This window comes from Camelus bactrianus, chromosome 16 (genome assembly GCF_048773025.1).
Source record: "Camelus bactrianus isolate YW-2024 breed Bactrian camel chromosome 16, ASM4877302v1, whole genome shotgun sequence".
Taxonomy (NCBI): domain Eukaryota; kingdom Metazoa; phylum Chordata; class Mammalia; order Artiodactyla; family Camelidae; genus Camelus; species Camelus bactrianus.
The window spans coordinates 7,352,468-7,369,212 of NC_133554.1; the positions used below are offsets into that span (position 1 = coordinate 7,352,468).

The window sequence follows — 16,745 nt, forward strand, 5'->3', positions numbered from 1 at the left end:
TGGCCTTCCCTACCCCAGAACCTCCAAGAAGGCCACTGGCCCAGCCCACCACCAGCAGGAACAGGTAACAACCAAAACCTCTCCCTCTCCCCCTCCCCTTTCCTTCCTTAAAGGACTAGGAAAAGCAGCGGCATCTGTGCCTGTCCCATTCCAACTCAGCTTTGGCTGGGGAGCTAGTTTTGCTGGTAAATTAGGGTAAAGCATTACGATAAATAAATATTCTTCCTGCCTTTTGTGGTTTCTTCACTGTAAACTGAAGAGATTGAAATAGATGAGCTCTAAGTTCTCCTCTAGTTCTACTTTAAAAATTACCAGACTAAGGGGAGGGTACAGCTCAGTGGTAGAGTGAGCAGCTTAGCATACATGAGGTCCTGGGTTCAATCCTCAGTACCTCTGTTAAAAATAAATAAACCTAATTACCTCCCCAACAAAAGTAAAACAAAAAAATAAAAATTAAAAAAAAAACTACCAGAGTAGTACTTACCTTAAGCTTTTTTTAATCACCCTTTGCTGCTGTTCTGTGAGAATAAATCTGTTTTGGAAGAAACATGATCAGAATTATTCATCACAATGACTATCTCCAAATCTTTATTCATTCCTTTTTATTTTAAGTCTTACCTACTCATTGAGACGATGACTTTTTTGTGGAAGGAATGCTCTCTTGTTTAATAATCCTTTGCCTCTTTCACAGTGCCTAACTTAGGATCTTGCACGCAGCTGGCAATACATTTTATTGTTTTAGGTAACATTCGACAGATAATTCCCAATAAAAATTCTTAGAAGTAGGAAAACAAAATAAAAGTGTCTACCAGAAACCTAAGCATTGTTTTAAAGCCAAGAACAAGAGTCGGATGCCTATCATATGACCACTACTGGTCACTGTTGAGGAGGTCCTCATCACTGCGGTAAGAAAAATACTGGAAAGGAAGAGACAAGCATATTTACATATGAAATGATGGACAACCTTTAGGTTGGAAGCAATATGAGAATTTAGGAAGATGGCTACATACAAAATCAAGAGATCAACACATAAACCTCAGAAACTTTCCTATATAACACAGAAGACTAAGAAATAGAAGAAATATTCCATTTACAGTATCAACAAAACTGCATAAAGTTCCTAGGGATAAACTAAATCAAGAATGTATAAGACCTATGTGATGAAAGCATTAAAACTCTGCTGAAGGATGTTAAAATGAAAAATGAGCATATGGCATGAGACACCATCCTCCCAGAATGTTGTAAAGATACCAATTCTCAAATTAACCTACAAATTCAATGCAATCCTATTTAAACCCAAGATAAATTTTCAACAAAGCCTGGCTAGTTGACATTTGGTAGAGAAAACATGCAAGAATAGTTATTAAATGTGTGAAAAAGATGATCAAAGAGCAGGAGTTTACCCTACCATTTACAAAATATGTTCCAGAGCAACTGGAATTAGGCAGTGTGGTACTGGTACTGGTATAGGAAAAGATAATTGGATCAATAGAACAGAGTCCAGATAAAGACAATATTTTTAGATTAGTGAAGGACGAACCATTCATAGAAAAATTTGAAACGATTCAATTTTCACGGAGGAGGAAAAAGTTAGATCCCCTAACTCAACTACACTAACAAACAAAACAAATTCTAGGCAGATTGTAAAAGTACTACAAGAAAGCATCAGAGACTATTTTTACGCCATGACGTGACAAAAGGCCTGTCTGACAAAACCCGCTCGCCACGAGGACGGGCAGATATGGGGACAGACTGTCAACAGACAGCTGCTCTTCCTAGCCCTTGCCCTCTCCTCCCCTGGATTGTCTGTCTTCTTCCTGTTCATTTATAAAACTCTTTACTTTCATTGATTTTCAGTGTTTCAAACACTTCCCAATTTCTCTAAGGGGACGAGACAGAAGAGTGGAGTAAGGAGCTCAGGCTTTACAGTCAGGTGAAACTGGCTTCTGCTTTTGGTTTTGTCACTGGGTCCTTAAGCCGATGTCCTCCATCTATGAAACAAGGATGGTACTGCCATCCTCACAGGATTGTGGGGAACAAATCAGACAATAGATGGAAAACTCTTTGTCCAGTGCTTGGCATAGGTCAATGCTAAGTTGGTGTCACAGGCAAGGTGGTCAAGTTTGCCAAAGGTTTCTGCCTGTGGCATCCGCTCTGAAAGCTCTTTTCCACCACAAGATTATAAACATATTGCTTCTATTTTCTTCTAATACTTTTATGAGTTCTTTTCTTTCATGTTTACAGAGATACGTTTAAGGTGAGAAATGGGGACCTGCTGTTCCCTTTCCCCTAAGTAGTTAGGCAGCTGTTCTATTACCATTTATTCATTTTCTCCCATTGATTAGAATATTAAACATGACGTTTCCAAAGTCTAAAGAACACATGGGTCTGTCTATTGCTGGGCTCTCTATGCTACTTCAAATATTATGTTGCATTATTCCTCATTGTGGAATTGACATAATGCCTCATCTCTCTTCCACTGAACATCATTATTGTCAACTTTAGGAAAAACACTGCATGGTCCCTATCCTGAAAAAACTTGTCATCTAAGTGGGGAGAGTAAATAACGAAATGATATAAATAAATACAAATGTAAGGTTAAACTACAGAGCAACTAAAGCAATGAGAGGAGTTTATAGAAATTCTACAAAAGCACAAGGCCATATGCCACCTGGAGATCAGGGGATACAGTCTGGGCAATGAAAATGACTAGAAAGCTGACCCCACTCTTGTCCCCAGGTTCCTAGGCTCAGAAACCAGACTCTGTCTTCACTGAGAGGGATCTCTCATCTTCCTATCAAGGCAGCCTCACTTTATCAGTATCACAGGATTGATCAGAAATCAGAATGCCAAATTATTACCTGTCAGTGAGAAATACATCTGTTCTACAGACGGGGCTTCTGTGTCTACACAAGCAGAGAACTTCCTTCTGCAGAGACAGGCCTCCACGGCACACTGAGGCACAACCGGAAGGCTATGTGGTGAGAACAGAATTAGAACAAAAGGACGCACTTTAGAGTAGCCTGATGCAGGATTTTACTTGCAGTGTTTTGATGGCAACTATCTACACAATGTCTTACACACCAGAGAAGAAAGATGGTAAGTAAACCTAAATGAATCGACAAGATCACACTTCTCTTAGCCATGTCCTTCCAGCCCTCCCAGGGTGACTGATGGCTCCAGGAGGGTGGAGATGATGTATCTCATCATTTCACCCAACAAGGAAAGACAGCAGTGATGGAATGAGAGTGACTGATGAGGTGCAGTTTTTTGAGTTGAAGAAATTTTACTACCATGTCAACTCAGACCTTTTATAAACTCAACTTTTCAAAATAGTCTAATGGCTTGTTATCTTGGGTTCAATTCCAGAGATCCCCTGGGACTGGAGTTCCTTTAAGAATCCCGGGTGTATACTTTTCCATAAATGAGCAAAGCCCATCTCAGCCCTTGTGACTGAAGAGGACTACTGAGTAGTGGTAGGTGGAAAAGTAGCTGTGATTTTTAGTTTGTGGGTTCTGAATCTGAATTGTTGTCCTTAGTGGCTCAATAAGGCAGAAAATTATAATCAATACCGCCACTACTGCAGTCGCAGATACTGATATTGCCAAGATGAGTTTGTTCTTATAGCCATATTCTGGAACTTCTTCTGTGAGCTAAAAAAAATGAAGAATAATTTTTTAAAAAAACAAAGAGAAAAGATGAAATTTAACTATTCTTAAACCTATTCAGACACTAGCTAGCTCTTCTTTTTTGGGGGGTGGGTGGGAGGTAATTAGGTTTATTTATTTATTTTTAGAGGAAGTGATGGGGATTGAACCCAGGACCTCGTGCATGCTAAGCATGTGCTCTACTACTTGAGGTATACCCTCCCCCTTAGCAAACTATTCTTAAACTACCCTAAACCCCATCCCTTCAGGTTAGTAGCTTGTAGGTTCTTAAAGAACATTATCAGATCTAATGTGTTACTAATGTTATAATTAGCATTTTCTTCTACAATTCATCTTGTGTATTAAAGCCCCCCTAGGAATAGTGGCACCATTCTCTAAATGAGCAAAGTGGGAGATCACTGTCTTAGCCAGGGTCATGGGTAAGATAAGAAATAGGCCAGGAGCCCCTGGTCTTCCTGCTTTGGCACTTTAATGGCATGTCCTACACTGAGTAAAAGTCCAGGTCCCTGTATTTCGGGCACTGTCCTCACCTCATGTGACTCCTGCCCTGTCTGTTCACTCTGGGCTTCTGTGCTCTCACTGATGTAGTTCTCGGTTTTCCATAGGTCGGTATCCCCCTCTGCCTGGGACACCTTTACTTTTGGGTGCTCACTGAGAAGCTTTATCAGGAGGCCTGTTCTGGAGAAGAACTTGGCACAGGCCAGCTTCATGTAGGTCTCAGAGCAGTCCATTCTCAAAGTTCAGATCACATAAGAAATGAGCCTTCTCATGTCATTGTTGGGGATGAGGGACCATAGCTGCTGGTTTACCTGCATTTCAAACTGATCACCCAAGGATGAAAGCCCTGGGAAAGTGAAGCCAGTGCGTTTAGAGGGTAATTCAGTGCCCACGTTGTGGTATTTCCATTGTGTTTCGTGGATGTATTGAACAGTTGGCATAAAGTTGTCTGCAGCAACAGAATACGTGCTGGAAACATCCATAAGGGCAGTGACTTCAGAGATAGTGCCTTCCGGCACAGTTGCCTTCCCTGCAGTGGGGTCTGAAGGGGAAAATAAATTCTGGAGAAGGATTTTCCTGAGAAGTCAGTTCTAATGAAGATAAAAAAGCTTCTTGTGAAGAAGGATTTATGAGGCTCCTCCCTGCAGAGGAGGAAGGCCTGCTTGCAGATATTCTCCTGAGTAGCTCTTTCCTTCTCAAATTGTGGTTCCTTTTGGCCTGGAATAATCTGTGCATGAGAGCGAGTACCAAGGAAAAAGTGCTTTTTTCTGGGATGTGATGGTGGTTCAGAAACCTCCATATTTCTAACTCTAGTATCTGCATCTTCTAAAATAGTGTAGGCCAAGTCTTTTGATTCGTGTTTAACCTCAGATTTAGGAGGGGTGGAGCCAGAAGGCAGGGAAGAAGAGACTGATGCCTTATGTCCATTTAGAAACGAAGGTTTTGTGTTGAAGGAGCTTCCCACTGACTTCCTGGGCCTCTGCATCATGTGGAGCTGCTCTAGCTTTCTTGGGGACAGCCTCCTGAGCTCCACTTCCTTGGCAGTGTTCTCCACAGGTGGATGGGCATTCTGTTTCCTCTGACACATCAATTCTTTGATGAGTTTTTTCATTGTGCCCTTTGGGCCCTTGAGGACCCTGTCCACTCCCTGCAGCCTATCCCCTACACTCTCAGTCTTTACCGGGCTGTTTTCCTGTGGTTGGGCAGTTTCCAACTTTCCAAAGATCTGCCATTTAAATCCGGGACCTAACGGGTCAGCATGTACAAGCATGGCAGTTTTTTTCCTTTGTTTTTAACCTCATCAGTTTTTTCTTTTGCATTTCTGAATCAAGCCATTTTTTCAGACGATAGAATCTCTGCAGTTTACTTTTATAAAGTGAATTGTTGGATTCAGGTTTAACAGAACAGTTCCTTGTGGTTTTTCTTTTTCTTTTTTTTTTCTTCAAATAACCCAGGGGCTTATCTCCATCGTGTACATTTGAAAAAAGTTTAATGACTGGTAAAAATGCTGTTTCTAAATCTTCTAGATGTCCCTCCAAGAAATAAGGCAGTACGTAACTTAGTGCACTGATAACATCAATTCTGTCATTAAAGTCTAGCTGCTCACTGATGAAGGCTGGCAGGCTGACACCACGTCTGTCCGAGGACACCTTCTCTGGCTCAATAATCAGCTCGGTGCTGGTGCTCTTATTCTGGGCTTGTAACACCTTCAAGAACGATCCTTCTGCATTCCCTACAGATGCCTCTTCATCTGTCAAAAAGGAAGAGACTGTTTTTGATAACTGAAGGCTGATGGACAGCTTTTTGTCAGTCCACAGCCACATATCCCAGTCAAATAAATTAGAAATCAGCAAATGAGTGCCACTTAGAGAGGAGAAAAAGAAACCTCATAACAAAAGGTGAAAAAGATACCTTTTGATAAAGTGGCTTCTCAGAAAATTCCATGGTGTGAAATAGTGTGACAGTGTTTAGGATTATTCCACTGGTTCCCAGGGGCCAACTGCCCAGCACTCAGGAGAAGTCAAGGCTGGGAGGACAGCTGTTCCCCACTCAGCAGGACGCTCTGCAGACCCACTGTGACCCCTCACGTTCATACACCCCGCCCCGTCCTGCCTCAGATGCAGAGGTGTGCGAGGCTTCCTCTCTCCGCCTCCTCAGTGTGCTCATGTCCTGCTCCCCTCACAGATGATCACAACACCCGCTGCTAACAGGTCCTCACCTGGATGTGACCTTTTCCACCTATCACCAGTTCCTCTCCTTGGTCCCTGCTCCCATATATCCCAGCCCCCACAACAGAAGGCTCTGTACACAGAGAAACACTATGTCCACCCTGGCTCCCTGCTAACACTTGGGCAGGGATCTGGGGTGCAGGTTAAGAGATTTGCCAGGCTGTATGCTAATGTGGAATGTTTAACAAATCAATGGAATAATACTTGAAGTCCTAAAATGCAGATGGGAAAAAGCAACTTTTGTCAGATGCCTACTTTACTTTCATTTCATTTCACTCCTAGTTATTTCCAGCTTTACCTGAGGACCCATCAAAAGCTTCTGACTGTGTGTACCACTGTGCAGCTGGGTCTCTCTTCCAGAAGGATTAAAAGTATTTTTGGTAGTGGTGGTTAGGGTCAGAGGAGGAGGTGAGGGTCAGAGGAAGAGGTGAAGGTTCATGAGAAAGGAGGAACAAGAGGTCACAGACAGCCCGAAGCCAGGGACAGAAGATCTAGGCACTAGGCCACAGCACCTAACACCTCTGATCTTGCTTTTGCTCACCTATAAAAGGAGATTAAAAATGACTGTCCTGCAAATGCTGGAGAGGCTGTGGAGAAAGGGGAACCCTCCTACACTGCTGGTGGGAATGCAGTTTGGTGCAGCCACTATGGAAAACAGTGTGGAGATTCCTCAAAAGACTAGGAATAGACTTACCATATGACCCAGGAATCCCACTCCTGGGCTTGTATCCAGAAGGAACCCTACTTCAGGATGACACCTGCACCCCAATGTTCATAGCAGCACTATTTACAATAGCCAAAAATTGGAAACAGCCTAAATGTCCATCAACAGGTGACTGGATAAAGAAGATGTGGTATATTTATACAATGGAATACTACTCAGCCATAAAAACCGACAACATAATGCCATTTGCAGCAACATGGATGCTCCTGGAGAATGTCATTCTAAGCGAAGTAAGCCAGAAAGAGAAAGAAAAATACCATATGAGATCACTCATACGTGGAATCTAAATTACAAACGAACAAACAAAAACAAAGTGTAAATACAGGACAGAAATAGACTCATAGACAGAGAATACAGTCTTGTGGTTGCCAGGGGGGCGAAGGGTGGGAAGGGATAGACTGGGATTTCAAAATTGTAGAATAGATAAACAAGATTATACTGTATAGCACAGGGAAATATACACAAAATGTTATGGTAGCTCACAGACAAAAAAATAAATGACAATGAATGTGTATATGTACATGTATGACTGAAAAATTGTGCTGAACACTGGAATTTGACACAACATTGTAAAATGATTACAAATCAATAAAAAATGTTAAAAAAAAAAAAAAAAAAAAAAAAGCCTGTCCTGCCCACTTCTGGAGAAGGGAGTAATATAATTGGTTAAAAAAAAAAAAAAGCTTGGAAAATAAGCAACATTTTTATGTCAGTAGTAAAATGTTATTATTTATGATGTGCTCCAGCTCATTGATATAGACCAGTATTTAAGCTGTCTGGGCATGAAAGCACATTTGGGAAGTCATCAAGTTAATTGCCAATAAATCTAATGTACAGAAAAATCCTTGAAAGCATCTGAGTGTTTTCTGAATAGAAATGCTTGAGATTCAGAGCAACTTCAGAGCTGGACAGTCTAAGAATAAAAGAGCCATCCCATCCACTGGAAGGGCTAGGTAGCAGCTTCTCGTTATGGAACCAGAAACTCTCAGGCTCCAAATAAAACATAAAACACCACCACTTGTATTCTCTTATAAAACTGCAAAAATAAAATAAACAAAAAGGTATTTACACTTGCCCCAAAGACAAAGCGTACTTGAGACCTAATGGATATAAAATCAGTTTACAAACTGTGATGCACTGTATGAAAAAGTTCTCATTTGGGGGTAAGGCATCAAGCAGAGAGCACAGTATACAATGTGTGGTCATGAATGTTAATTCCCTTCCCGCTTCCATGTCTTCCTCTTGTTCCTCTATGTATGTGGATCACTTACATTATTAAGCTAACAATGTAACTGAGAATCTGACTTTTAGCAAGTAGTAGGAGTAGTTCTTAGAAATTTAGGGAGTTGAAATTCTGAACGAACGAATAAAAATAATTCAATTACATCATTAGTTTAAAATTTTTATCATCACTGATTAAAAATAAAAATTAAATAAACAAAAATTTAAAAATTTCTTATCAGGCAATGCAGACTCACCACAACGTGTGGTGCTTGCCAGGCAGTCACTGTCACAGTGCAGCTTGACTGTCTTGCAGACAACTTCAATAGTAGTTTTAAATTGGCAGAGGCAGCAGGTCCCATGGCTAGGTAAGATCCTATAAATGGAAACAGAATTAAATTAGTGGTAAAGGAGTGACTTGAGTAGGGAGGCAGGCCAAGGCCACCACAGGGCAGTGAAGAAAAGAGTTCTTAGGGCACATGGCCTGGAGAATTGGACAGGGGCCAGTTGGCCAATTGCTGCTCTTAACTGTTGTAAATAAATACAGAGGAGCACAGAAGTGCCCAACAGAAGGGTAAGGATGGCAGTGGGTGTCGGTGTGCCTAGAAAAAAGGTGATAGGGATTAGAATTGGGTGACACTGATCTGTAGTTTAATTCAGAAGTATCTCCTCCCAACCCTAAAGTCTCACTTTGGGTTGAGAGTGCACAGGAAGAGGGCAGACTTCTAAGAAGAGTTAAGTCCCCAACTTCTGGAGTCCCTTTGTCAATTCCTAGTTGTGAGTAGGAAATGTACTAGAAATTACTCTGGGAATTAAAAAACACTCTGTGGTTAAACAATAACAGATCACATTCGCCAACTCTGGATAACCTAAACATTCAAGAGAAAAACAATGAGGTAAGACAATTAATTTAAAGAAGAGCATATGAGTTCATAATAATACTCAAAGTCAGGGAGCACTTCTTTATAGAGTAATGCTAGCTAATAATGCAGGAGGAAAGAGAGGATTAGGAAAGTGCCATTTTGCAACTACCAGTGTAACACTCAATTCAGACCAGGATTATCATTGATGCACACTTGGGTGAAGACTGTTTCAAAGTAGAATCTGTACTGATTCCAAAGTATCACCCCATAAATTATTTACTAATTACCGAGGGAAAAGATAACTTTACAATGGAGAGATATGGACGATACCACTTTAATCAAGTGGTCAAACTTAGCATCAGGCAACCTGGAGTGATGAAGAAGGAAGGATGTATCACCAGGATATCTATTCTTCCCCAGAATGCTTACTTTGAATCTAATTAAGAAATAGACAAATCCAGATTGTGAGGCAATTTATAAGACAACTGGCTTAGGCTCTTCAAAAATGCCAATGTCATAGAAAAAAAAAAAGTACAGAAATATTCTAGATTAAAGGAAACAAAGACATGACATGCAATACCTAATCTTCGATTGGCTCCTGCACCAAAACAAAACAGACTTAAGAATGTTATTGACTTCTGGCCCAGATGAATTAATAGGGAACAATTTAGCCTATCTGAAACAATGTGGGGGAGGGAACCCCAGATTAAATATATGAAACAGCAGTTCTCAAGAAATTGGGCCTCTGGCAATAAAGATCAGTCATCCCCAAGAGATGGGAAATAAAAATGAAGTGATCCCTATGACTCCCCTAGTTTACTTCTTTGAGAGTTTCCAGGTCATGGTACAGGGAGGAGAAACTCAGGCAGAAACTGGAGGACTCCCTGAATGAGGAACTGGAATTAAGAGTCCAGGAAAATCAAGGTGACTAGAGTTCACAAAGCGCAGCACTAGGGAGAAAAGAGGTGCACAGGCAAAGAACTCTGGAGATACGCAGAGGGATCTCTTGAGTATTCAACAAAGTACTGGTCAGTGCATGTGTATGAGGAGTTACTTGAGGCCAGGAAAAGAACCACATGGAAGGATTAATGATAAGGATAACTGTATGTGACACAGGGTTGGGAATAGTACCCATCCCAACAAGCCAGATGCTCAGAAAAGCTTTATCTCAGCAGTTGTGTGTGAATAATGAGCTCTAGACTAAAGGCTACTTGTGGTCGTACCTAACCCAAAAGGATAGAGTAGACTTCACCCAAAACAAAGCTCAAGCGTATTTATAGGAATATAAAAATACGTAGCACACAATAAACTAAAATTCACAATGTCTGGAATCAAATGAAAAATTACCAAGCATGCAGAGGGGGAAAATATATGTGATATTGAGGAGAAAAAGCCGTCAATCAGCACTAACCCCAAATCTATATATATGTTAGAATTAGCAAAAAATGACATTTTAATAATTGTAACTACTGTCATACGTTAAAAACCCAGACTAAAGACTGAAAATGTTAAGTATAGGCATGGAAGATATAAAATAGACCCAAATTGAGCTTCTAGAGATTAAAAACAATGTCCAAATGAAAAGGACACTGGATGGGATTAATTTTAGATTAGATACTGCACAAGAAAGGATCAGTGAACATGAAGGAGCTATCCAAAATGAAACACAAAGAGAAACAAAACAAATCAACAAAAATGAACAGAGCATCATTTGATGAGCTATGCAACAACTTCAACTGGCCTAATATACGTCTTAGAGTCCACGAAGGAGACATACAAAGATTTCAAGAAATAATAGCCCCAAATTTTCCAAATTGGTAAACACAATAAATCCACAAAGCCAAGAAGGTTAATGAACATTAAGCATAAGAAACATGGATAAAATGAAGCCAAGGCACAAATCATAGTCAAATTGCTCAAAGCCAGCAGTAAGTAGAAACTCTTAAAAGAAGCCAGAGGAAAAAATTTTACACTACATAGAGAGGAACAGAGATAACACTGACAGCAGACTTCTTGTTGGAAACAATGTAAGCCAGAACTCAGTGGAATAACACCTTTAAAGTAGTCAACTGGGGAGAGGGGTACCCAACAATTACCAAGCTAGAATTCTATACCCAGATCTTTCAAAAACAGAAGTAAAATAAAGACTATCTGAGACATACAAAAGCTGAAAGAATTAATCACCAGTAGACTTTCACTGTAAGAGATGATAAAGGAAGTATTTTTAAGCAGATGGAAAGATGGAGCTACACAAAAGAATAAAAACACTGGAACTGGTAACTACACAGGTAAATAAATAAGATTTTTCTTATTATTTAAGTATCTTTAAAAGATATAACTGATCATTAAATTAAAAAGACTAAATATAGTGTGCTGTTTATAACGTAAGTAAAAATAAATACATGAAAACAACAGCACAAAGGCCAGGAGGGGAGAAATGGAAGTACACTACCATGAAGTCCCTACACTATTCATGAAATCATGTACTGTCACTTGAAGGTGAACTGTGGTAAGTTAAACATGTACACTATGAACTATAAAGCAACCACTAAAGTGACAAAACCTGAACTGTAACTAGTTAGCCAACAAACGAAATAAAATAAAATAATAAAATGTACTCAATCCAAAAGCAGGAAGGAAAAAAGGAAGAAAGAAACAAAGCACAGACGGGACAAATAGAAAACAAATAGCACGATAGTAGATTTAAATGTAATCGTACCAATAATCACATTAAATATAGTCTAATCATCCTAATTAAAACAGTTGTCACACTAGATAAAAAAGCAAAAGCCAACTATATACTGTCTATAAGAATGATTTTCAACAGAAAAATAACAGGTTTAAAGGATGGAAAAATCTGTTCCAATCTAACATTAATCAAAAGAAAGCTGGAGTGGTTATATTACTTTAAGACAAAGTCAGTGTCAAAACAAAAGTATTGCTAGGGATAAAGAAGGTTATTTCATTATGAGAGGTCAATCAATGAAGAAGGAAGGCATAACCTAAAAATTTATGCACCTGATTACAGAACTTCAAAATATATGAAGGAAGAATGAGAATGTCAAGGAGAAATAAACAAACAAATAAACCTACTATTATAGTTAGGAATATCAATATTCCTCTCTCAATAATTGATAGAACAGGTAGGTAGAAAATCAGTAAGGATACAGAAGACTTGAACAGCACTATCAACCTACTTGACCAAATTGACATTTACAGAACACTCCACCCAAATAAGCAGAATACACATTTTCCTCCAAGTGGACACACAACATTTACCAAAACAGACCATATTCTGGTCTATTCCCACTATTTATTGGCTATAAAACAAGTCTCAACAAATTTAAAATGATTTCAGTCATTGACCACAATGGAATTAAATTAGAAATGAACAAATCTGAAAAATCTCCAAATATTTGGAAACTAAACAATACACTTCGAAGTAACCTTACAAAGAATAAATCAAATGGGAAATTAGAAACAATTTTGAACTGACTGAAACTGAAAACGTCAACATGTGGGATATTGCTAACACCATACTCAGCTTCCTTAGCTTCCATCTTAAACTAGAAAACAGAGAACAAATTAATCATAGAGTAAGAAGAAAGAACATAATAAAGATCAAAGTAGAAATAAATAAAATGGAAAACAGAAAAATACTACAGATAATGAAAGGTTAATAGAGAATGTTATAAAATACTTTACACCAATAAATTCAAGATGGAATGGACAAATTCTTTGAAATATGCACACTACTAAAGTTTACTCAAGAATGAATATGTAACTTAAATAGCACCATTAAAGAAATTGGATGTGCACTTTAAAATCTTCCCACAAAGAAAGCTTCAAGCCCACATGGATTCACTGGTAAATTCTACCAAACATTTAAGGAACAAATGATACCAAATCTACACAAACTGTCAGAACGCTGAAGAGGAGGCAACAGTTACCAAATCATTTATAAGGCCAACATTCAACATATCAAAACTGGACAATGACATTACAAGAAAAAAAGACTACAGGCTAGTATTTCTCATAAACACAGATGTAAAAATTCTTAACAAAATTTTAGCATATCAAATCCAATAGTATATAAAAAGATGACACATTATGACTAAGTAGGGTTTATCTCAGCAATACAAAGTATGTTCAATATTTGAAAATCAATGTAATTTATTCAAGTTAATACACTAAAAATGAAAAATCATATGATCATCTCAATAGATACAGAAAAAATATGACAAGATCTAACATCCATTCCTGAGTAAAAAGCAGCCCGCAGGAAACTAGGAATGGAAGGAGACTTCCTCAACTTGATACATGACTTCTACAAAAAACCTAACATCATATTTAATGAAGAAAGACAAAGTGCTTTCTCTCTACAGTCGGGACAAAGGCAAGATGTCCACCCTCATTACTTCTATTAGATATTGCACTGAAGGGTATAGCCAGTGCAACACGGCAAGAAAAAGAAAGGATGTTCACAATGGAAAGGAGGAAGTAAAACTTTATTTGCAAATAACATGATTATGTAGAAAACCTGATGGAATCTACAAAAAGACTACTGGAACTAATAAATGAGTTTATCAAATTTGCAGAGTGCAAGACCAATATACAAAAAACTAATTTATCTCAACAAATTATCAGAAATTAAAGTTTTAAAAGACCATTTACAGTAGCATCAAAAGCATAAAATAATTAGGAAAAAATCTGATAGAAGATGTAGGAGATCTGCATACTGAAAATTGCAAAATATTGCTGAGAAAAATTAAGGAAGACCTAAGTAAATGGAGAGGTATAATATGTTCGTGGATCAGATGATTCAGTATTGTTAAGATGTCAATTCTTCCCAAATTGATTTATAGATCTAAATCCCAAGAGGCTTTTCTATAGAAATTGACAGGCTAATTCTAAGCTTCACGTGGAAATGTGATGTTCCTAGAATAACTGAAACAGCTTAGAAAAAAGAACAAAGTTGGAGAACTAACACCACTTGATTTCAAGACTTATGAAGCTACATTTTCAAGAAATTGTGATATTACTGTAAAGATAGACAAAAAGATCAAAGGAACAGAATATAAAGTCCAAAAGTAGAGAGATATAGACAACTGACTTTTAGGTTCAAAGGCAGTTGAATAGAGAAGGAATAGTGTTTTCAACAAATTTTGCTGGAACAATTGAATATCCACATGTGGGGGGAAAAAATGAACTTCAATCCAAACCATATACAGAAATAAACTCAAGTTGGTTCAAAGATCTAAACGTAAAATCTAAAAGTATAAAACTTCTAGAAGAAAACGGGAAATTTTTTATGATCTTGACTTAGGCAAGATTTCTTAGACACAACACCAAAAGCATTGTCCATTAAAAAAAAACAGACAAATAAGACAGGATCAAATTTAAGAATTTCTGCCCTGTGAAAGACACTCTTGAGAGAATGAAAGATAAATCACAACAGAATACTTAGCAAATTCATATTGAAAAAGGACTTATTCTCAGAATATATAAAGAACTCTCAAAACTCAATAAAAATGTAGACAAAAAATTCAAAGCTATATAGATGGAAAAGAAGCATACAAAAAGATGTTTGACATGATTAATCATTAGGGATGCTACACTGAGATGCCACTATATAACTATTAAACTATCTAAAGTTAAAAATAATGATCATAGCCAAGTGTTGGCAAAAATGTGAAGAAAATGGAACTCTCATACACTGCTAGTAGAGATGTAAAATGGCCGAACAACTATGGAAAATATTTTTAAATTTAAACATACACCTACCAATGATCCAGCCATCCTACTGGCAGGTGTTTACCCAAGAGAAATGGAAGTATACATACAAACCTACTAGAGAGGTTAAAACTTTTCTTAAAAACAGAAATATAAGGATCAGGTAAAGCTATGGAGCAACTGCAACTCTCATACACTGCTAATGGGAATGCAAAATGGTACAGTCACTTTAGAAAACTGTTTTAACAGTTTCTTAACAAGTTAAACATGCACTTAGCATAGGATACCCATCCTTAGGTATTTTGTTCCAAAGAAATGAAAACATATATTCACACAGAATGTATGTTTACACATACAAGAGTGTTTTTTAGCAGTTTTATTCATAATAGCCCAAAAACTAGAAACAATTCAAATGTTCATCAACTGATGAATGCATAAACAAACTGTATATCCATAAAAAGAAATGAACTACTGACAGGTGCAACAACATGGATGAATCTCCAAAGAGACTGGCTAAGTGAAAGAAGCCAAAAACAAAAGGCCACATACCATATGATTTAACTTAAAAGACATTCTGGAAAAGGCAAAATTACAGGGACAGAAAATCAAGACTGCTGGTTGCCAGCACTGGTGGTGGGAGGAGGGGACTGACCTCCGAGGGACATGAGGTGACTTTTGGGGCTGCAGAAGTTTTCTGTTATCTCAAATGTGGGGGTGGCTGTATAACAACAGGTTTGTCAAAATGCAGCAAACTGTGTATTTTAAGAGTGAATTTTATTAGATGAAAATTAGGAAACTTATACATCAATAAACCTGACAAGAAAATAATAAAACTAACCTATAAAAAACAATTAAGTGAAAATAAATGTCATAAAAAGCAACTTACAGTTATTCCAGTTCAAGGGTCATCATGAGGATTCTTTCAATTGTTGTGAGACGTGTGTTTTTCCCAGGTCTCTGAAGGAAAAGCCCAAACAGGCATGATATAAACCCAAAGGCAAAAATTCTACACTTAAAAAGATAATTAATTAGTGACTATTTCAATTCTGGCTTCTTAGTTGCCATAGACAATAATTCCAGGGAGCTCTTATTGAAGAAATTTAAATTTATTTGCATCATTAAATTACTGACCTTGGTGCTGAACAAGACAATCTTTTTTTTTTTTTTTTAACCATTATCCTACCTCTCATTCTCAATTGCATCCACCTCTCTTGATTCTTTTTTTTTTTTTTTTTTTTTATGTTTCATCTCTATACATGTTCTTCAACACTTTTCTTCCTCTGCTGGCTGTCTCACCCGTATACATTCTTTCTTAATCTTTTTGCCAATAACTCTTACCTCAATAACCCAGTTAAAATTTAAATTATGACTTTTTAGCCAAAATCCTCAATCTCTGATGAAAGTAAAAAAGAGCAGAAATCAACTCAAGAGCCATAACATTGTTGCAATACTTACAAATATCTTAATGCTGGCAATTTTAAAAGACAAGGATCTTCAACTGTTGTCAAAGGATCATGACTGAGAATTCTGAAAAATGGAATGGCATTAAAATTATCTGCATTTTCAATAATGTCCATGAAAGTTTATATTCATTTTTTTGGTATGGAACTTAAAGGTAAAAAAAAAAAAGATCATTTTCTGAATTTACCTATAAATCACCCTTAGAATTCTTAAAGCACTCTTCATTTGGGAACTACCCAGGTGTCTAGATGATAAAGTGGAAAACAGAAAGAGAAAAAAACAGGGGAAAAAAAGTGGATAGCAAAGAAAAAATATACCAAAGAACTTTTTAGGTCAAAACCCTAGAAGG

General features: G+C 37.8%; 1 protein-coding gene across 1 annotated transcript in view; it reads right to left on the reverse strand.

Moving 5' to 3' along the window:
• LOC105077527 (uncharacterized) overlaps positions 1 to 16,745 on the reverse strand; it is a 41,017-nt gene that overhangs the window by 6,248 nt on the left and 18,024 nt on the right. The window contains 8 exon segments of the mRNA XM_074341887.1: positions 485 to 532; positions 2,862 to 3,653; positions 4,199 to 4,512; positions 5,791 to 5,916; positions 8,597 to 8,715; positions 15,822 to 15,873; positions 15,876 to 15,892; positions 16,391 to 16,462. Of these exon segments, the coding sequence (XP_074197988.1) occupies positions 3,441 to 3,653; positions 4,199 to 4,512; positions 5,791 to 5,916; positions 8,597 to 8,715; positions 15,822 to 15,873; positions 15,876 to 15,892; positions 16,391 to 16,462 (913 nt within the window). The 3' untranslated portion in view covers positions 485 to 532; positions 2,862 to 3,440.